At 48.8% G+C, this 21,447-nt stretch overlaps 1 gene segment (V, D, J or C); it reads left to right on the forward strand.

Annotated features, from left to right (window-relative positions):
- Nucleotides 1-19,645, forward strand: part of LOC127031665 (immunoglobulin lambda variable 2-23-like) — a 51,116-nt gene extending 31,471 nt beyond the window's left edge. The window contains 1 exon segment of the V gene segment in view: nt 19,543-19,645. Within this exon segment, the coding sequence occupies nt 19,543-19,645 (103 nt within the window).
- Nucleotides 19,646-21,447: the final 1,802 nt, after the last annotated feature.

The following is a 21,447-nucleotide window of genomic DNA, read 5'->3' on the forward strand; positions in this document are numbered from 1 at the left end:
TGGGTTAGAGCAAAGGTATTTTTGCCCTGAAACACACTCTTTGAGCCTGTAAAACACTGGGCACTTTAAGGCCCTACTTAGAAATAAATGTAAAGGCTACAGAGTGTTTTAGAGCAAGAGGGAAACATTAGTCACTGAGAATGTAAAATGAAAGGCAAAGAACAAAACCAAAGAATGAATCAAAAAAGGGAAGAAATATAGAAAACATAGACATAGATAGAGAACAAGCAAAAAGCGGCCCCAAAACCAGAAAATTGAATGCAAAAACCTTAAACACACAAACAAGCAAAAAATCCAAAAACAGAGATAGCGACAACATACAACAAACAACAAGACCGCAACCACAGAATACAAAACATAAACACAAACAGAATAAACACACACATGCACAAAAGTCTAAACGTCAACATAAACAAGGAACTAGAAAGAAGCCCTTACTGTCTTCACAAAAACACAGAAAAGAAAGAAAGAAAGAAAGAAAGAAAGAAAGAAAGAAAGAAAGAAAGAAAGAAAGAAAGAAAGAAAGAAAGAAAGACCCTTAACTCTTCAAAAATGTACCATAGCATAGATATATTAAAAAAATCCAGCCAATTAAAACAACAACAACAACAATAGTATAAACTTCAGGCTGAACTTAAGTGCAACGTAGGTACCCAATTCCTTTAGATTTCTTTGAAAATTGCAGCCGAAATGCTTTTCTAGGTGCCTTTTGCAGAGCCCAGGTCCGTGTGAACAGCTGCGCGGCATTTCTCTTTTTCTCATCACTCCTAAGAAGGTTAAAACTCCATCTGGTGTTTGGGAGGATACTCATTAAGAGGGGAAATAGTTGTTTGATGTCTGGCTGCTCCATGTCTGATTGGAGGGGTTTGAGCTGAGCCGCGGTGCGTTACCCCGAGTGCTAAAGACGCCAAAGGCTGGAGGGCTCCCCCTTGATGCTTTTGAAGCCAGGCTTACCCAGAAATCGAAGTGCTGCCAATCTCCTTCCTCTGCCAGCATCTGCAGAGGAAGGGGCACGTGATAGAAACGTCTGTATTACAAAGGGGATGACTGAGAAACTCTTGTGTGTTCAGTATCAGACGGGTAGCCGTGTTAGTCTGGATCTTTAAAAGCCTTCTGCTGCTTCTCAGCAACTTATGCAGAAGTAAATACAACACAATAGCACAGATCCCTAATTCTGTATTTGCTTTCTGTGCTTGGGTTTGTTCTGTTTTTTTTTCTTTTGGTTTTCAGGTTTTTGTGCATGAATTCACTGTGTCTGAGTTTCTTACGTTTTCTGTGTTTATGCAGCTTTCCTGGTTAGCATTGTTCTTGTTTTCTGTGTTTGACTTTTTCAGTTTGTTTCTTTTTCACTTTGTTTTGTTTTTCAGGTTTTCATATTTGTGTTTTTGTGTTCCTATGTTCCTATATCTTTCTGTGTGTTTTCAGTGTTTATTTTGGATTTCGGGTGTTCCTGTCTTTGTGTTTTTCTTTTCCTTTTTGTGTGTGTGTGTCTTTAATGTTGGCTTTCAGGTTTTTGTGTTTAGGTTTTGTGTGTGTATTCTGTGTTTAGGATGGTTTCCAGGGGTTGTGTTTGAGGTTTTGTGTGTTTCCTGTATTAAGTTTGGTTTTCAGGGTTTTGTTTTTATTTTCTTGTTTTCTTCATCTTTACCTGGTTGTGAAGCTGTTAAATTCTCTCCAGATTTACAATTACGCAGAATAATTATTACCTTGCCACATCCTGTCATTTCATTGATCAGCCATCTCTGCTGACGTTTATCCTTCTCCCTTATTTTCTCTTTGAGGGCAGTTAATCTCTTTGCCTTCTTAACACGTTTTATTGTCTCTCCAGCAGTCGGGAGTGAGGTGGTGCTGGAACAAGGTGCCCAGGCCTGGGCAGTCCGGGAGGGCGAAGAAGTGACCTTCCAGTGCCGTGTGACGGGAGGGGAGATGAGCAACTACTGAATGTCCTGGTACAGAAAGGAGCAGCAGGGTCCCCTGACCTGAATTTACCGAGAAGGGGACCACTATGGGGAAGGCTTCCAGGGCCGCTTGGTAGGGAAAGTTGATAGCTCCAACGACAGGTTCACCCTCAGGATCCTGCGCGCAGAGCTGCGAGACAGAGCGGTGTATTACTGCGCTTCCAGTCCCCACGGTGGCACAACTGTGCTGCCGAGCAGAGCAAAAACTGACAGGGCGGCGGGAGGGGGCGGGCATCGCTTGCAAACCACGGACCACGGCCAGCTCTGGGGCACACGTGGCTGGGGGCTCTCTCTCTCTCTGTCTGTGTGTGTGTGTGTGTGAGCATGAGTGTATATCTCCTTGGGCATGTGAAGCTGTCAGGAAAGCCATCGGACAGAAGAGGAAGAAGTGCATCTATCAGAGAGTATTACTATAAAATTTAGTTCTGTTTATATCAAGTCTAGGTTGGGATCTTTCAACAGAGAATAATTAATTAAAAGCAGTTTTAGAGATCCACGGGTTTGTAGTACAGTATAATATAGACGGGAGTGGATGAGGATAGATAGATAGATGGGGTGGATGGGGATAGATAGATAGATAGATAGCGCTTGTCCTGCGCAGAGAGGGAATTTAAGCCTCATTTTGTAATTCAAAGAAATGGCCACAAGGTGCTGCTATGCACCCATAGTCCATCTTCGGAGACCAGTTCGACGGAGGGAGCTGTCCAAGGTGGACACCCTCCATGAAGAGTTTGCGCCCTCTTCCCTGGATTGCTCAGGCAGATGCCATAGCACGGCAACCATGGAGCCCATTCAGCCTGTTTTCACTGTCACCATATGTCTACTGGATGCTGCTGACAGACACGGTACTGCAGTGCTACACAGCTGCATCCCCTTGCCTTTGCAAGGTAGCAAAGACAGTTACCAGCCCTACTGTACCGTCTGCTGCTTTGCAAGTTGACAATGACGGTTACCAGTCACACTGTACCGTCTGCTTCTGTCATGGGTGCTCCTGGCCAGTCTTGGCAAGGTCAGTCAGGGGTGCCTGGACAAAATGTGAATGACTCCCCAGGTCATTCTCTTCTTTAAGTTTTGTCTAATGGAGAGTCAGTCCTGCCTAGAATATGAGGCAAGCCTACTAAAGAACCAGAAAGGCAAACAGCCACTCCAGGTCAGAGCCCCAGACATCCTTCAGAAATGATGAGCTGCATGCTATTCTAGGGGGTGCCCCTGCAACAACCCCATCCCTTGCTTCCCTCCTCCCCCACCCCTCCTGGACTACCATGGCAGTAATCCCCCCATTTGTGTGATGAAGTAATAAAGAATGCATGAATAAGAAACAACACTGACTTTATTGCCTCTGCAAGCAGAGATCAAAGGGGGGAGGGGAGGGTGGTTGGCTTACAGGGAAGTAGAGTGAACCACCATTCTGCACTTGCTCAGCCTATAGCTGAAAATGGGAATTTGTAACAAGCACTAGGATAGAAGCACAGACACAACTGAATCTGCTTGTGTGTGGGCCTTTGGTTGACACTGGCAAAATATAAAATGTCCCAGGATATGTATATTGCGGGATAGTTCTAAACGACAGCTTAGCTTTTTTATTTGCAGCAAAATGTAGAGGTCTAAATATCGGATTGTGATCCGTGGTAGCAAGGGGTAGGAACAACCACACAGTGCTGCTGACTGGGAGAGCAGCCTGAGGCAGAAGCCTCCAACTGGCATGATATTCCAGGCAGGACTGAATCTCCATTAGACAAAATGAAGTGAATGACCTGGAGTCATTCCCATTTTTGCCCATGTGCCCCCGGCCAACCTCACCTAGGCCAGCCAGGAGCACCCATGGGATGAAGATGACAGATACCAGTCATACTGTCCTGTCTGCCATCCGCAAGGCAAGGCAAGGGGATGCTGCTGTGTAGCGCTACAGCACCAGGTCTGCCAGCAGCATCCACTAGACATACGGTGACATTGAAAAAAGGCATTGGGGGTGGGCTGACGACATATAAAACTGAACCACCTGTGACAATGTTTTTGACCCTTCAGGCTTTGGGAGCTCAGCCAAGAATTCAAATGGTTTTTGAAGAGTGCGGGAACTGTCTGATAGCTACAGTTGTCACTCACCCTCCCTCCATGAGCATCCATTTGATTCTTTGGCTTTCTGGTATGCTTATCTCAGCTCCTTAAGTTTCACGCAGCACTGTGTTGAGTCCCTGTTGTGGCCTCTGTCCATCATAGCTGGAGATTTTTTAAAATGTTTTGGCATGTGGTCTTTTGGAATGGAGTTCTGATAGAACAGATTCATCTTCCCAAACAGAGATCAGATTCAGTATCCTGTACTGTCCATGCTGGAGATCTTTTTTGATTCTGGGACTGCATGGTCACCTCTGCTGATCAGTGCTCCATGCTGGGCAAACAGGAAATAAAATTCAAAAGTTCTCAGGGCTTTTCCTGTCTACCTGGCCAGTGCATCTGAGTTCAGATTGCTGTCCAGAGTGGTCACAATGGTGCACTGTGGGATAGATCCCAGAGGTCACACTAACCCTAGTGTGAAATGGAAGTGTTGGATTTCAGCACTACTCCCCTAGTCGGGGAACAGTACAGAAATCGATTTTAAGCGACATTTATATCAAAGTAAAGAGCTTCATTGTGTGGATGGGTGCAGGGTTAATTTGATTTCACACTGCTAAATTCGAGATAAACTCGTAGTGTAGATCAGGCCTGTGTGTGACAGCAGTAGAGATGAGATGTGGATCGCCACCTGCCTCTTTCTCATCTGTAAGTGGTTTCACTTTACTGGCAATAAGAATGTGGTTTTCTAACTCACAGGTCTTACTGTGCCTCCATTGCTCTCCTGCCAGGTCCCATGGCTGGGAACTCTGTCACCCAGATTAGAGCATCCACAGGTCGATTCCATGATTTCAGAGAACATTTTGTCTCATATCGTTTTTTTCAGCCACCTTATCTGAGATAGCCTTCAGGATGGAGGAGGGAGGCTTGAAAATTTTGCAGCTGCTGGAGGGAGGGAAAAAAAAGAAAAGCAGTATTTAAAACGATACATTTTATAGAACAATGCTTATACTCTTTCACAGTGAGCAACAGTATTCACATTACATAGCACATGTGATTTCAGTATAAGGTTGCATTTTGCATCTTAATATTGAGTGTCTGTGGCTTTGGTGTTAGAGATCTCAGACCCAGGTCCGGGCAGCAGAATTCGGCTTGCATGAGGCCATGGTAAGTCATTGTCTTTCGGCTTCTGCAGCCTTCATAAAACCAGTGCCCTCCTTTCCCACATACCAAGCAAATCCCCTTGAGTGCTGTCGTTTTCCTGTTAATGTGCAGCAGCATAAACCAAACTAACCCCGCCCCATCCAATTATTTGGGATGATCACTTTATCCCTCCTCTAACCCGGTGGCTGGTATCAGGGAAGATCCCTGCTAGCCAAACGCGAAAAGCTCAGCATCAGTCCCTCCCACTCCCCCAGCTTGGCTAACTGCAGGGAAGGATTTCTTTTCAGCCACAGGCAAACAGCCCAGTAGGAATGGCCACCTCTGTCCCCTTAATTAAATTCCCATATTTCAACCAGGTTACCATAAACAATATCACTCTCCTGAGGATAACATAGTGAGATAAAGAACAGCTGTTGCTTGAATGCCAGCAAACACCGGGACCATACGCTGCCAGGCTTGTCATGCTATGATACCAGATTACTTGCTACTAGCATGGCATGGTCAAGCGTCCTACCATGGAGGATGGAATAAGGCTGCACTCCCCATAAACCTTCTGCAAAGACTTTTGGAGTACCTCCAGGAGAGCTTCATGGAGATGTCCCTGGAGGATTTCCGCTCCATCCACAGACAACTTAACAGACTTTTCCAGTAGCAGTACTGGCCATGAATGCATCCCAAGTCCTCAGGGCAAATTAATCATTAAAAAAAGCTTTCTTTTAAACCATGTTTTCTATTTACAAAGGTAAATTCACCAGATATCCCTCCCATGGCTTCATGGTCTGAGATACTGCCTTGGGAGGGTTGGGAGGGTACTTCATTCAGGCTAAGAAAAAGATCCTGGCTATTGGGGAGAACTGAGTGCTGTGAGTGCTCTGCAAACTCGTCATTCTCCTCCTCCTCATATTCCCCGTCCACAGAATCCTCAGCCATGGCTGAGGTTACCCCCTCCTTGGAATCCACAGTCAGGGGTGGGATAGAGGTGGCAGACCCCACTAGAATTGCATGCAGCTCAATGTAGAAGTGGCATGTCTGTGGCTCTCCCAGACCTTCCGTTTGCTTCTTTGGTTTTCTGGAAGGCTTGTCTGAGCTCCTTAACTTTCACACGGCACTGTACTTAGGCTCTGTTGTGGCCTCTCTCTATCATGCCCTTTGAAATTTTTTCAAATGTTTTGGCATTTCATCTTTTGGAACGTAGTTCTGCTAGCACAGAATCCTCTCTCCATTCAGAGATCAGATCCAGTACCGCCCATGCAGTTCATGCTGGAGCTCTTTTTCGATTCTCAGACTGCACGGTTACCTGCGCTGATGAGCTCTGCATGGTCACCCGTGCTGATCAGCTCTCCATGCTAGGCAAACAGGAAATGAAAGTCAAAAGTTTGCGGGGCTTTTCCTGTCTATCTGGCCAGTGCATCCAAGTTCAGATTGCTGTCCAGAGCAGCAGGGCCTCCCGGGGGGGGGGGAAGTGGGGCAATATGCCCCAGGCCCCGGGCCCCGCAAGGCCCCTCATGAGAGTTTTTTGGAATCCCTGGAGCGGGGTCCTTCACTCACTCTGGGGACCCTGGAAAACTCTAGCTGGCCCAGGGCCCCCGGAGCTTCTTCCACTCCGGGTCTTCAGTGGTGTGGGGTCCTTCTGCTCCAGAGCAGAAGGACCCCCTGCCTCCAAATTACCTCCGAAGTGGGACTCCCCGCCGCCGAGGACACTAGACCCCCTCGATCCTCTAGGCAGCCCTGCAGACAAGTCACAATGGTGCACTGTGGGATAGCTCCCAGAGACCAATATCATTGAATTGCAGCCACACTAACCCTAATCCGAGATGGCAATACTGATTTCAGCACTACTCCCCTCATCGGGGAGGAGTACAGATGTCCATCTTAAGAGCCCTTTGTATCGAAGTAAAGGGCTTCCGTGTGTGGATGGGTGCAGGGTTAATTTGGTTTAATGCTGCTAAATTCGAGATAAACTGGTAGTGTAGATCAGGCCTGTGTCTCTGCGAGCTGCCGCTGTTCCCAGGTGAGCTCTGGGCGGAGGAGCTGGGGCCCGTCTATGGGACTTTCCTCACCCAGTGACTCCCTCCAAAGTCTCCCCCTTCTAGGTTCGGTGGTGGGGAACTCGCTAACCCAGATCCCAGCTTCCCTGTCAGCCCCGGAAGGGCAGCGGGTGGAGATCAGGTGTCAATACTGCACCTCCTACACCAGCTATGCCCTGGACAGGTACCAGAAGCTGCAGAGGAAGCAACCCCTGTTCCTGCTGCACAGATTCTCTAGTGGCTCGGAGCGCAAATCCAGTTTGGTGGCACCTCCGTTCTCCTCCTGGCTTAATACCAGAGCGAAGTGCTGAGGGGGTGGCTGTGTCCGAAATGCAGGTAGATGTCCAGTGCTGCATTTAGTTAGTGGGGCCCTGTATGCAGCTATGTTTTCAGAGCCCCCACTGGAGACTCAGCCAAGAAAAATAACATTCTCTCTCACCTCCCCCGTGTTTCATTATTTTTTCTTCATCCTCCTCCTATATTATAACAGGAAGTAAATGAAAATGAAAATAAACTGAGGTACCTTGATTGGAGCAGGAATTTGGAGTGCAGGAGTGAGTGTGGGGGTAGGGATCTGGGAGGGAGTTTGGGTGCAGGATGTGGGCTCTGTGCTGGGGCAGGGGCTTGAGGTGTGGGAGTGGGCCAGGGAGGCGGCACTTACCTTCTGTGGCACATCCCTCTATCAGTGCGTCCTAGGCAGTGGGCCAGGAGATCTCCATGCACTGCTGATATCAGGCACTGCGCCCATTGGCCTCAGGTCCCAGACAATGGGAGCTGCGGTGGAGTCAGCATTCGGGGCGGGGGAAAGGTGTGAAAACCCCACCACCACCACCACCAGGGGCTGCAGGACATGCCTGCCACTTCGGAGAGCAGCACGGCATGGAGGGAGGGAGGGAGGCAGTGTAGGCAGGACACCGCTTTAGCCGTGCTGCACTCCTACTGGCACGTGTTTGCGTGCCCCTTGTGGGGGAAGGGAGCAGTGGGTCTCCCTGTGCTGCCGGGGGTGGGGTCAGTGCTTGGAACCACCTTAACCCCGCCAGTAATTCGCAGGGACTTCGGGGACCTGCTTGGGGCCCCCGGCCACAGTACACAGGCAGCCTGCCTGCCTGAGCCCTAGTGCACTGCCTCCTTTTGGGGGCCCCTTGTGGTTGGGGCCATGCCACCACATGGTGTGGTTAATGGTGAATCCGGTCCTGCAGCCAAGCCTTTTCCAACGCTGCTGGGGCAATACCAAAGCCTAGAGCCTACCAGATCCTGCAGGGAGTCAAACCTCTTCCAAGCCCTTATTTCCTTAGCGACTGGTTTTGATCCTTCTCTTGAATCCCCAGACTCAGAAATTGAGCTCACTCACGGAAGGAGTTTGTGCTTCTTATAAAGGAGCGGGATATGCAAATATGGGTCTCAGTTTCCTGTTTAAATCTCTCTCTCTCCGCCCAGGCTGTACCCAGAAACACAAGCCGCAGCCCTCTGGTTCTGTCCAGTTATCAGCCAACCTCCCTAAGAACTTTCCCCTCCAAGGCCAGGGAGAATGAGATTTTGGCTCCATTTAGGTTTCTTTGTAGCAGCTTTGGAAGGTATTTTCTCTTTGTAAACACATTTTAGAGGCAGAAGATTTGTTAAAGCTCTTCTTGCGATTTCTAAGTGTATCTTTATTAGCAGGTGTCCGGTCCCAGGTGCAACTGATGGAGTCCGGAGGGGATGTGAAAAAGCCCGGAGACTCTCTCCGCCTCTCCTGCAAAGCCTCTGGCTTCACCTTCAGCAGCTACCAGATGCACTGGGTTCGGCAGGCTCCCGGGAAAGTGCTGGAGTGGGTCTCGCTCATTTACAGTGACGGAAGCAAAAGTTATTACTCAGACTCAGTCAAAGGCCGATTCACCATCTCCAGGGACAATTCCAACAACCTGCTGTATCTGCAACTGACCGGCGTGAAACTCGAGGACACCGCCCGCTATTACTGCGCTAGACGCACAGTGGAATGAGGCCTATTGTAGCTAACACAAAAACCGAGGCTGCGGATTGTCCCTTCTCCCGTACGCTGCAGTTAAACGAATCGTACAGCCTGTGAAATAGGCAGGAAAGCGCATCTCAGCGTTCAAAACGAACCGAGTCTGGGGGGGTGGGGATGGGGTACTTCTGTAGTTCCCTGGCAATGTCACCCCTTGTTGCACATAGCCGCACTGGGCCGTGCAGTGCAGAGACCATCGGAGTCCCCCAGAACCTCTGCTCAGCTGGCACTCCTGTTATGAGAGCCACGCTCCCTTGGTAGAAGGGGAACATTTGATCTTCTCCTGATCATTTCCATCTCCGATACATTGGACAGGGGCTGTCACCTCAGAGAACAGAAATGGGTGACGGGGCTGATCTACAGCCCTTCAGATTCAATGAGAAAACTTTCCTCTGATCTCACACAGCTTTGGTTATTGTGATCTTAAGACATACATACATGGTGAGAGCAGAACGGCAGCTGGAATAAATTATCACAGACCCACTAGATTCAATAAAACAGATACCCCTATTCATGCCAGCTGATGAGCGGAACCTTTTATTCAAACAGTTAAAAACTCGAATAAACACATGGGTGCTATTTATCCAATGGGTTCTGGATGCCTAAATGTCTTAGGTTCCTGTGAAATAAAGAGTTTTTTTCTAAGAAGAGGCGCCATTTCTACATTTAGAAATAGATAATAATCCCTTCACAATAGTGTCTGTTCTTCTGGAAAGAATTACAGGCTGTAGGCTGGGAGTTTTAAAATGTTATAAAGCAATTAAGATTCCAGTTAATGTTGGATCTCTGCCCCCCCTCCCAAGACTTTATTAACTGAGTAGAAAACGAGACAACAGATGGAATGCCACAAGAAAACTGAGATAATATGTCAGCATAACAGGCGCTGGTCTCAGCAGACCACTGATCTAACTGCTCTCTCGCTCTCTCTCTCCTATACATAGAAGCACAAACACACTTACTCGTGTCCTAACGCAGCGTGCAGAGAAGGGTGCTCTGGAGTGTTTGTAGGGGGAACGACACGGCCTCCAAGCCCACCCGGACTGTGAGCTAGTAGCTGCGCTGAGGGACTCTGGGTTACAATATTATGTCAGTTCTCTGCCATATAAACTGTTTTCATTCTCAACCATTAAGACTCCCGCAGCATGAGTGGCACCCATCCCTCCTAAATCTACCCCACTACATCCACACCCATAGCGATCCAACAGCAGAGCTTGTTCCCCTCCGTTCTATACCCACCCTCAAAACCCATCTCATCCTAGAGAAACACCTATAGCCCGACCTGCTCCACTCTCATCTGTGCCAGACCCCACTGTCACCCACGTCAGCTCACCCCTTAGAGACCCCAACACCAGCGCCTGCTCCCCCTCCCCTCTATACCTACCCCAGAGCCACTGTTACCTCACAGAGACATCAAAGCACCAACATCTCCCCCCTCCCCTCTGTATCTACCCCAGAGCCACTGTTACCTCACAGAGACATCAAAGTACCAACATCTCCCCCGTCCCCTCTATACCGTGACACACGCTCCCCCTTCGTCCCAGGGCAATGGTTCTCTTGAGCTCTCTCAGAGGTGGATCCCATATTTACCCTGTGGCAGACCCTCCTACCAGCGGTATGGAAAGGGGAGACCTCGCTCGTCCGATTTAAAAAAAATACAACGCTCAGACTTTCCCCGCTCATCAAGTCCCGGATCTGTCTCGGGGACTCCGGTTCGGACCAGACCCATCTGTTCATCGCTCCCGAACCGCTCCATGGCTGTGTTGCCCCTGGTGCAGCTGCTCCTGTGAGTTGGGTTTGGTTCTCTCCTTCCACCCATTACGCGTTATTTGCCTAATATTATGAATTTAAGGTGCAATCTCCCTTTCTTCATTTCCCCCCAGGGGCCCGCTCGCAGGTGGTTCTGACCCAGTCCGGGACAGCAGTGAAAAAGCCCGGAGAGTCCCCTAGGCTGCAATGTTCAGTTAGTGGGGTTAGCAGTGTGGGTGACACGTTCTAATGCAGTGCGAGTCAAGCCCTAGAGCCCTGGCAACCCGTAATCCCTCTCTGCGGGACAAGCATATTCAAGACCCCAGGGCTCGTTGTTAGGCGCTGCGCAGACACACAAACAAATTCCCCTCTGAGCCCTTAGTTACAATCATTCGGATGTTTGTACCGCTTATAAAGGGGGAATATGTAAATTACGGTGACAGCTTCCTGTTAAATTTGTCTCCCTCCCTGCCCATGCTGCACCTGGGAACACAATCCCCACCCCCTGTGTCTGTGCGGTTACCAGACATTCGCCCTGAGAACTTTCCTCTCCAACACCAGCGAAAATGCGATTTTTGCTCCTTTTAATGTTCACTATGGCGGCTCTGGAAGGTATTTTTTCCATTGAATCATTGGCAGAGCTAAATGAGTATTACATTATTGCTGGTTTTCTACCAATATTTGCAACCCGTCTTTATCCCCCGGTGTCCGGTCCCAGGTGCAGCTGGTGGAGTCCGGAGGCGATGTGAAAAAGCCCGGAGACTCTCTCCGCCTCTCCTGCAAAGCCTCCGGGTTCGACTTCAGCAGCTACCACATGGAATGGTTCCGCCAGGCTCCCGGGAAGGGGCTGGAGTGGGCGGCTGAGATTAGACATGATGCATCCAAGCAGTGGTACTCCTCGCCTGTTCAAGGGCGATTCACCATCTCCAGGGACAATCCCAACAACCTGCTGTATCTGCAAATGACCGGCCTGAAGCCCGAGGACGCCGCCCGGTATCACTGTGCCAGATGCACAGTGAGAGGAAACCGAATGGTGCTAATACCAATACCAGAGCGGAAGAAATCCCATTTCCCCCCCCTGCGCCACTTGGGGGCAGCAGTAGCGCAAATAGAGCAGCCTTGGCCACAGTCATGAGAAAGAACAAAGGGAGTTCGGAAAAACGTTTTCACGGCACAGCTCCAGCGGGGGATGCAGCCAGGGCCGACACTTCCATTTAGGTGACCTAGGCAGTCGCCTACGGCGCCAGGATTTAGGAGGGTGGCATTTTGCAGCTCTGGGCGGCAATTCGGCGGCGGGGGGTCCTTCCGCGCTCCGGGTCTTTGGTGGCAATTCTGCCGAGGGTCCTTCACTCACTCCGGGACAGCCGCTGAAGTTCCCCGAAGACCAGGAGCGCGGAAGGACCCCCCCGCCGCAGAATTGCCGCCGACCTGGAGCGCAGAAGGACCCCCCCCGCAGCGGAATTGCCGCGGACCGGGAGCGCAGAAGGACCCCCCCCGCAGCGGAATTGCCGCGGACCGGGAGCGCAGAAGGACCCCCTCCTAGAGCGCCAAGAACCCTGGCGCCGCTCCTGGATGCAGCCCCCTGCAGTTCATAACATAGACCTTTCTCTGAGCGCTAGCAACTCTCCTCAAACCAGAATCCTCACTGAGACGAATGGGAGACTCCCAGAGAGGAAACAAAGCAGCACTTGGGCCCCGATCCACGTCTGAACTTCCCATGACACATTTCCCTCTGCTCCCTGCACTTTTCAGTGGAGCCGGACATTGCTGGGAAGGGCCATGGGCGGAGAATTCAGTTCCAGCCCTCACTCTGCCCCAGAGGAATTTTCACCCAACACAGAGTGTCTCAACCCAGTTGGATTTTGTGACCCTCCCCCGAGTCACTGACCCTGTGGCCGGCTATTCCACAGCCCCACTGCGCACAAGGTGGGGGGTGCAGAACCGAGTCTCCCACCATCACCTAACTTGGGGGCAATGGATCAGCGTCCTGGTCGCCCCGCCCACCAGTACCTGACCGCAGTCGGGGGAGCTAATGATCCAGCCAGTGAGCTGAATTCCGTGAGCACTAGCTCAACCATTCCCGACACTGTGATCAACCCCAAGTGCAGGCCAGCAACCTTTGATGTCATTGAACAAACTCTACAGCGTGTTACAACTCAATGTTGAGGGTTTGTCGGTTGCCAAGCATGATTTACTTGCCATCCTTGCTCATCCACATATTACTGACATCAGCTGCTTGCAAGAGACACATGCGACAACTGCAGAAAACTGGCTTTCCTGTATCAACGGCTCCTGCCTGTTGTGGCATCTGGCACACCTGAAGCATGGCCGAGCCACATACGTTGGGTGCGACATTGTAGATGTCATTCAGCTAATGACACCAAATTCTGTGACACCATCCAGAATGGCATTTTCCGCCTGGCAAATGTTTACAAGCCTCCAAGTGCCAGCTGGAACCAACAGGTCCTTCCAAGCCTGCTACACTCCTCTGTCTACTTCAGAGACCTCAACAGCCATCAGACAGAATGGGGAGATAAGGAAGCTGACACTGATGGTGAACAAGTTGCAGACTGAGCATCTCAAAAGAATCTTGCTGTCATGGTATAATTCCCCGCTCTGAACCTTAGCGTCCAAAAGATGGGGTACCAGCATGAATTTCTCTAAGCTCAATTACCAGCTTAGTACCTGTAGCGCTGCCACCAACCAGGAATTCCAGTGCCTGGTACACTCTGGTCCCCTCGAAAACCTTGCCTGGGGACCCCCAAGACCCAGACCCTCTGGATCTTAACACAAGGAACGTAAACCCTTTCCCTCACCGTTGCCTCTGCCAGGCTTCTCCTCCCTGGGTTACCCTGGAAGATCACTGTGATTCAAACTCCTTGAATCTTAAAACAGAGAGGAAAATGCACCTTCCCCCCTCCTTCTCTCTTCCCCTCCCAGATTCTTCCTGAGAGAGACAGTAATCCTAACACAGAGAGAAATTAGCCTCTCTCTCCCCCTTCCCTCCTTTCTCCCCACCAATTCCCTGGTGAATCCAGACCCCGTCCCCTGGGGTCTCACACCAGAATAAAAAAAACAATCAGGTACTTAAACAAGAAACTTTTAATTAAAGAAGGAAAAAAAAGTAAAAATTTTCTTTGTAAATTTAAAATGGAATAGGTACAGGGTCTTTCAGCTATGAACACTGGGAATACCCTCCCAGCCTAAGTATACAAGTACAAATTAAAGTCTTTTCAGCAAAATACCAATTTGAACTCCTTTCAGCCAAATACACATTTGAACTCCTTCCAACCAAATACACATTTGCAAATAAAGAAAACAACCATAAGCCTAACTCACTTTATCTACCTAGTACTCACTAGTCTGAATTTATAAGAGCCTGTATTGGAGAGATTGGAGAGAAACCTGGTTGCACGTCTGGTCCCTCTGAGCTCCCAGAGTGAACAACCACCAAAAACTAAGAGCACACACAAAAACTTCCCTCCCTCAAGATTTGAAAGTATCCTGTCCTCTGATTGGTCCTCTGGTCAGGTGACAGCCAGACTCACTGTTCTTGTTAACCCTTTCCAGGCAAAGAGATATGAAGCACTTCTGTTCTATTAACTCTTACTTATCTGTTTATGACACTTGCCCTTCTCCATGATCTTAAGCAATGAGACGTGTTCCGTTCTTCTAGATGGAGTTGTGACTACTGTCCTGACTTGTACTGGGACAGTTCAGTATATGGCCATCCTCAGTCTGTAACATGCCAAGTTTTGGATAAATTTCCACACAGCCAACATGGACCATCACTGATCCCTATTGGGCTACAGCTCCTAGTTATCAAGAGTTCAAAAATAAAAATCGGTGGAACTTCCGAAAAGCTCACAGGGAAAAATACACGGAAGTGCTGGAGAAGAGTGTAGTGACAGTACGAGCCTGGCATATCTTGGTACATGAGACCTACTGTGGCTTCTGCAGTGCTATTTAAAAAGCAGCCTGCAGAACCACCTGATGCAATTGTGGCCAGGTCTACATCCCCTGCCTCGATGAGGAAAGTGCTGACTTGCTCAAGCAGTATGAGGCCTCTGGTGACCCACATGTCGCTGACCATCTGATTGAATCATTAGGCACTGCTCACCAAGCCCGATGGGAGACGATGACTGAGAGGATGAGCTTTACCTGCTCCAGCTGCAAGTGTTGGAGCCTGCTCTGACTCTTTAGAGCAGCATGGCAGCCACCTGCACTCAGCTAACCTGCAGTGACATTCAGTCAAGGAGCCAGACATCTACTTAAAGTGGCCAAAGCAGCTTTGGAGAAATAGATGCGAAGACAAGTGAGGAACGAATGGGGTATGTTTAAACATGTACACCTGATCAGAAGCTGCCCAGGACCATTCACCGTAACAGAGCTGGAACAGACACTGGGGAGCATCAAGTGTGGAGCAGCTGCGGGCTATGACACCATATCTCCAGAATTCCTGAACAACCTTGGCCCCCGTGCTCAGCTTTGGCTTGTGAAATTCTTCACCAGGGTCATCAGTGAAGGCAGGCTACTGAAGATATGGTGCACCGCAAAAGTCACTGGTCTCCCAAAGCCTGGAAAGGACCCAAGTCAAGCATCAAGCTATTGTCCCATATCATTACTGTCAGTGTGCTTCAAGCCACTGGAGTGCTTGATCCTACAGCACATATTACCCAGTGTGGAGAAAATTTTGAGCCCTGACCATGCTGTCTTTCGCCCATGGCCATAGCACATGCGACCAAGTACTCATGCTGACCATATTTGTTGAAAATGGCTTCCAGAGAAACTTGAAAACAGGTGCTGTTTTCATCAACGTAATAGCAGTGTACTATATGATATGGCACACTGACCTGCTCATGATGATATCATGGGTCCTGCTACCTTGGGTCACAGGTGTTGTTGAACTGTTCCTCCATGATAGGTAGTTCAGAATCCATATGGGGGAGAACACGAGTGCTGGAGATGTCAGAACAATGTGTTACCCCAGGGCTCTGTGCTTTCGCCAATACTGTTCAACCTTTATATCAATGACCTGCCAACAACAGAGTCATGAAAGTTCATTTATGGAAACGACATCTGTTGTGGTACCCAGGCCAGGATGTTTCACGAGCTTGATGCCACCTTAAACTGGGACATGGTAAAGTTACCTGATTACTGTAAGACTTGACACCTCCAGCCAAGCGTCATAAAAACAGTCTCCAGTTAGTTCTGTCTTCACTACGCCTGCACAATCTGAGAGCAGAATGTTTCTCTCAATGGTCAGAAGGTGAAGCATGAAGTAGAAGTGGTCTATCTAGGTGGGGTCTTAGATGGCACTTTGAGTTACCATACCCAACTGAAGAAGACAGCAACTGAAGTTAAGACACACAACAATCTTCTTAGCAAACTGGCAGGTTCATCATAGGGTGCTCATGCAGCAACCCTGCAGACATCAGCGCTTGCCCCTCGTATTCAATGGAGGAGTCCTGTGCACCAGTGTGGAGTCGATCATCACACACCAAACTGGTGGATACACAGTTACATGCTGCCATTTGCCTCATCTCTAGCGCCCTACGTCCGACACTACTTCCATGGCTTCTAGATATGAGTAATATTGCTCCTCCCCATATCAGATGAGAGGTTGCCTTTGGCAAGTTGCTGGAGAAAGTACGTGCCAACCCAAGCCTGCTGCTGAATAATAACCTCTTTTAAACTGCCAGACACGTTTGCTGCCACGTTACCCATTATGGTTTCATCTGCCACATCAAGATGTTAGGGTGGAAACACTCTGGTGAGAGGAATGGATATCTGTTATGATCCCTGTCAACGGTGTTTCCCGACTCTGACACTTCGAGTGCAGAAGGTGGGGGCCAGCAAAAGATCTTAAAAGTATTTGCCACTAATGGCTACCTTAAAACTCCCTAAGGTAACAGATTCCCTGGCCTTGGATTGATATCATTGCAACCATCCAAATGCAAAAACCTCTTTGAGAACCCAGGAAGGAGCACTTGGAAATTCCTTCCTGTAAGGTACCCTCAAGCTCTTTTAACCCTCCCTGTGGAGGGAGCTTGGAAAAAACAGCTGTTAATATCAGCTGAACATGAAACTTTAATTTCTTAATTCTTCTTAGTAACTGGTTGTGCGGTCTTAGAAATGTGCACACACAACCTCCACCTTCTAGGACACAGGAATCAGATCATGTTCTTAAAAGAGTGATCTTTAGTACACAAAAATAAAACAGGTCTTGCAAAACATTACTTTTTTGCTAGGTGTTATGGAGCAGCTAAAAAAAGAAGGTTTAAAAACACAGAGAATTGCTTCCCTCAGATTCAGCTTGAAAAAGTTACAATACAAGGGGGAAGGAAGTTACATGTGCTCAGCACAGAGAATCCAGCAAACCCAAAATAAAGAAATAAACCTGATCGTGTCTGACTAAATATTCCCTGTTCTATTCACATATCTGTAGTTCAAGGTTTAGTCCTTTCCTGGGCATGGATATCACTGGATTCTCCATGCCTGGCCCTTGGCTTACTCCATGTCCTTTCAGCAGCTTTGCCTCCCTGAACACAACAGGAAAAGAAAAGGCTACTGCTTCCAATTCAAAATCCCATGCTTGTTTTGATTGGCTCTCCTGGCCTCCTGTCATCTCACTTCCTGCTTCCCTAAGCGTTCCTGGGAGTCTGGGACTCTATGATTTTAACCCTTACAGGCAAGACAATTAAAAGTTAGGTCTAAAGGGTTAACTACTTCCGAGAAAGATTCTAGCTAACTGAATGTCTGTAACATCCAAAAAATGATGTTACCCTCCTCTCCATTCACCACAGTTCCCAAACAGTCCCTCGTTGCCGACCCCACAATCTTTCTGCCTGATTTTGACCTGCCCCATCAGCAATGATCTCTCTGGAACAGGTTCCGAACTGGTCAAGATCTCTGTTCAGCTACCCAGTATCACTGGGCCTTTTATGACAGCCCTTTGGGCAGCTGTGGCACGACATAGATGATGACACACATTGTTGCTGAAATCTTGCTGACTAGATTCAGCAGCGGTCTAGAAAAACTGCATCACACCGCTGAAGATGCCATTGCTTGGCTAGATGACTGTGCCTGTGCTAGATAAATACCTAACCTGACTATGAACAGGCCTTAAATACATGTTGGGGGAAGAGTTGTTTTTAAAGGTATTCATGTTTTACTTATCCAAAAGTGAAATGAGGTACACACTGTTCTGTGCGACAGCCTAGACAGTTCTCTGAACTAGAGTGCAAATAATTCACATCACCAAGGGAAGGAGTTTGAGTCTCTTATAAGAAGGGGGATATGCAAATAGAGGTTACACGTTCCTGTTTAAATCTCTCTCTCCGTGCTCAGGCTACAGGTCAAGAGAGAACCAGGAGAAAAAGTGCCACCCACCTGCCCCCCCCCCCCCAGAACTTTCCCCGCTAACATCAGGCAAAATGAGACTTTGGCTGCATTTGCTTTTCTTTGTAGTGGCTTGGAAAAGTAATTTCCCGGTAGTTATGACTTTGCACTCCATGTGTTTTATGGAAATATGCTTATGAATGTGAATAGGATGTAACTGGAATATGTTTTATGAAAATAGCCCCTTGCATGGTGTCCTTAGGAAGCTTGTAATCTACTAAGTGTGTTCATCCTATTTGTTTGCATGTATTATTTCTATATCTGGAGATAAGAGAATAAGATATAGACTTGTATCACTGTTGTAGTCACACCAGGTGGGGGCCATCAATGGGGCATTAGGGTAATCAGGGCCACCCAGAAGAGTCAGGTTCCCTGGGGCAAAGCAATTTCTGGGGGCCCTTCCATAAAAATAATTGCAATACCATAGAATACTATCTTCTCGTGGGGCTCTGGGGCAAATTCCCCCCCTTGCCCCCCTTCTGGGCCGCCCTGGCCCAGCCCCTGAACCTCAGCTTGTGACTCGGGTCAGGAATCAGTTGCTCAAACTCCACCTTCTTGGCTGGTTTGTGCCGGTCCTTCGGCGAAGTGAAATTTAGATTCCTCTTCGCAGCAGCACCAGCAGCGGAGAGTGTCAGGCTGGGTCGATCTATGGGATGTCATGGAGACGTGTTTTCTTCTCACCCTTTGGGTATTGACTCGTCCAGGTAACTGAGAGGGGATTTTCCAAGAAGTTTGAGACAGTTTAAGGCTCCTAAACTCCATTGAACATTAACCCCATCGCTAACTCCAAACCCGAATGGTAGCCCTAAGCCAACCGCTCGCATTGATCCTATGTATAGCCCTCACCCTCACCCTGATTCAATTCCTGTTGAGCACCTAAGTCTTTTAGAGTCCGTTCAACCCCCAGGGTGAGCTGTGTCCATGGGCCAAGCCCAGCGGAAGGGATCCTGCAATGTGACGGTCTTGTTGCAGGTGCTGCGCTGGGTGACTCGGTCCAGGCCGAACAACTCCAAGTGTCTGGAGTAGAAGGAGATGTTGTGACACTCTGCTGTTCTTACGATACCAACTATACTGGCTACGTCTATCTGAATTGGTACCGTCAACGTCCGAATCAAGCCCTACAGTACATAGTCAAGAGAGGAGTGAAGCGAGCTCTGGGTTACACCCACTCTGCAGGTTTCGCCCAGGAGAGGTTTTCTTCCCAGGCTGAGGACAGCTCCACAGTTCTGAACATCACAGCCCTGGAGCTGGCAGACGCAGCGGTGTATTACTGCGCCCTGGAGAGGTCACTGTGAGAAAGCCGCATAGCGGAGCTGTACAAAAACCCTCTCTTTCCTACAGCGCTGGAGATATTAACGCTGCTCAGCAGCACTCCTGGGGAGAGCGATCGCTCAGCTAAAAACACCGATTTTGTCCTGTTTAAGTTGTTTAAGCAACTCCATCAAAATGGCACCCTGGAGAACCAGAGACTCCTAGGACTGGGAGAGACCTGGATGGGTCTTCTAGTCCAGCCCCCTGCACTCATGGGTAAATCTCCTACACCCTTCTGAGGATTTCAGCTGCGGAATAACCTGAACCCAGCATGTTTCCTGTGTCTGTTTTGAGCTTCCCCAAACTCCTCGCTCTTCCACTGGCTGGTTTCTGTTGAAGCGTCCCTAGCTGGAGCTGCCTTCCGACGCATGAAGATTAGATTCCTCCTCTTAGCCACGTCTTAGAACATAAAGCCTGGGTCGCTAAGGGAGAAATAATGGATGGGGAAGTGTTTTATTCTTAGCATTTGGATATTGAATCTCCGAGGTAAATCGACTGGGATTTTCAAAGGACTTCGGGCTTCCATCTCCCATGGAATCCTGGTCCTAAACCTGCTCCAATCCTTTCCCCCTCAACCTCTCTGTAACAGAGCCACAAAGCAAAGCGATGCAAAATCCCGCTCTTCTTGCAGTTGAGGTGAGGCACATGGAGGCTGGAAGATCTGCTAGCCAACTGAAAACACAGATTTGGGGGTGACTGTGCCGATTTCCATTTTCTTCTTCCATGGCCTCTGGGAGATTAACCCCTTACTGAAACGTCTTCACTGAAAGATGGCTCCTGGAGACCATCCAGGGAGTGAATTTAAATCATGAAATCGCAGGAACGCCTTTTCTCCAGTCCCAAGTGGACAGAGGAGGTTTCCCCTATGTTAACAAAAGGATACGAATTGGTGGTAACGGGTGAGTCTAAAATGATGAGCGAATAAAAGTTGTTAAAAGGAGCCCTTGGCGATGTGTGGTGTGGGATCAATCAAGCTGGGACTTGAAAAGGAAACCGGTTGACTTAGGGATTTGAAAAATTCTATTTGAAATATTTAGCCATCATGGCTAGTAAATATGTGAATATATCCCCCCCTAGCAATTATATCTCTGCCCCCACTAGATGCTTATCATGAAAACAAAACAAACAAACAGCGAGGTAGAGCTGCCATATTATTATCGCCTAATAAGATAAGGGAGGGATAGCTCAGGGGTTTGAGCATTGGCCTACTAAACCCAGGGTTGTGAGTTCAATCCTTGAGGGGGCCATTAAGGGAACTGGGGTAAAAATCTGGGGATCGGTCCTGCTTGGAGCAGGGGGTTGGACTAGATGACCTCCTGAGGTCCCTTCCAACCCTAATAGTCTATGATTCTATTTACAGATGGGGAGAGAAGCGCAAACATGTCGTCTGACTTGCTCTAGTCACCCGGGGCGGAGCTGGGACGTGGACCATGATATTCGGAGCCGGCAGCCAGTGGCTTTAAGCCTAAACCCGCCTTTTTCATTGACCCCATCGCTCCCACAAGCCTCACGGTTCCAGTTGCAGCTCAAACCCTGAACCTCAGCGTGTGACCTGAGTCAGGAACAAGTTGCTCAAACTCCTTTCACTCCGCTGTAGATTTCGCCCAGGAGAGATTTTCTCCCTAGGCTGCTGACAGCTCCACAGTTCTGAACATCACAGCCCTGGAGCTGGTAGACACAGCGGTGTATTACTGCTTACTGGCAAGGACCCAGTGACAGAGCCTCTCTTCCCTACAGCATTGCAGGCTGCAGACATTAGCGCTGCCTAGCAGCTCTCCTGAGGAGC

The sequence above is a fragment of the Gopherus flavomarginatus genome, chromosome 11, assembly GCF_025201925.1.
Source record: "Gopherus flavomarginatus isolate rGopFla2 chromosome 11, rGopFla2.mat.asm, whole genome shotgun sequence".
In the NCBI taxonomy this organism is placed as follows: Eukaryota; Metazoa; Chordata; order Testudines; family Testudinidae; genus Gopherus; species Gopherus flavomarginatus.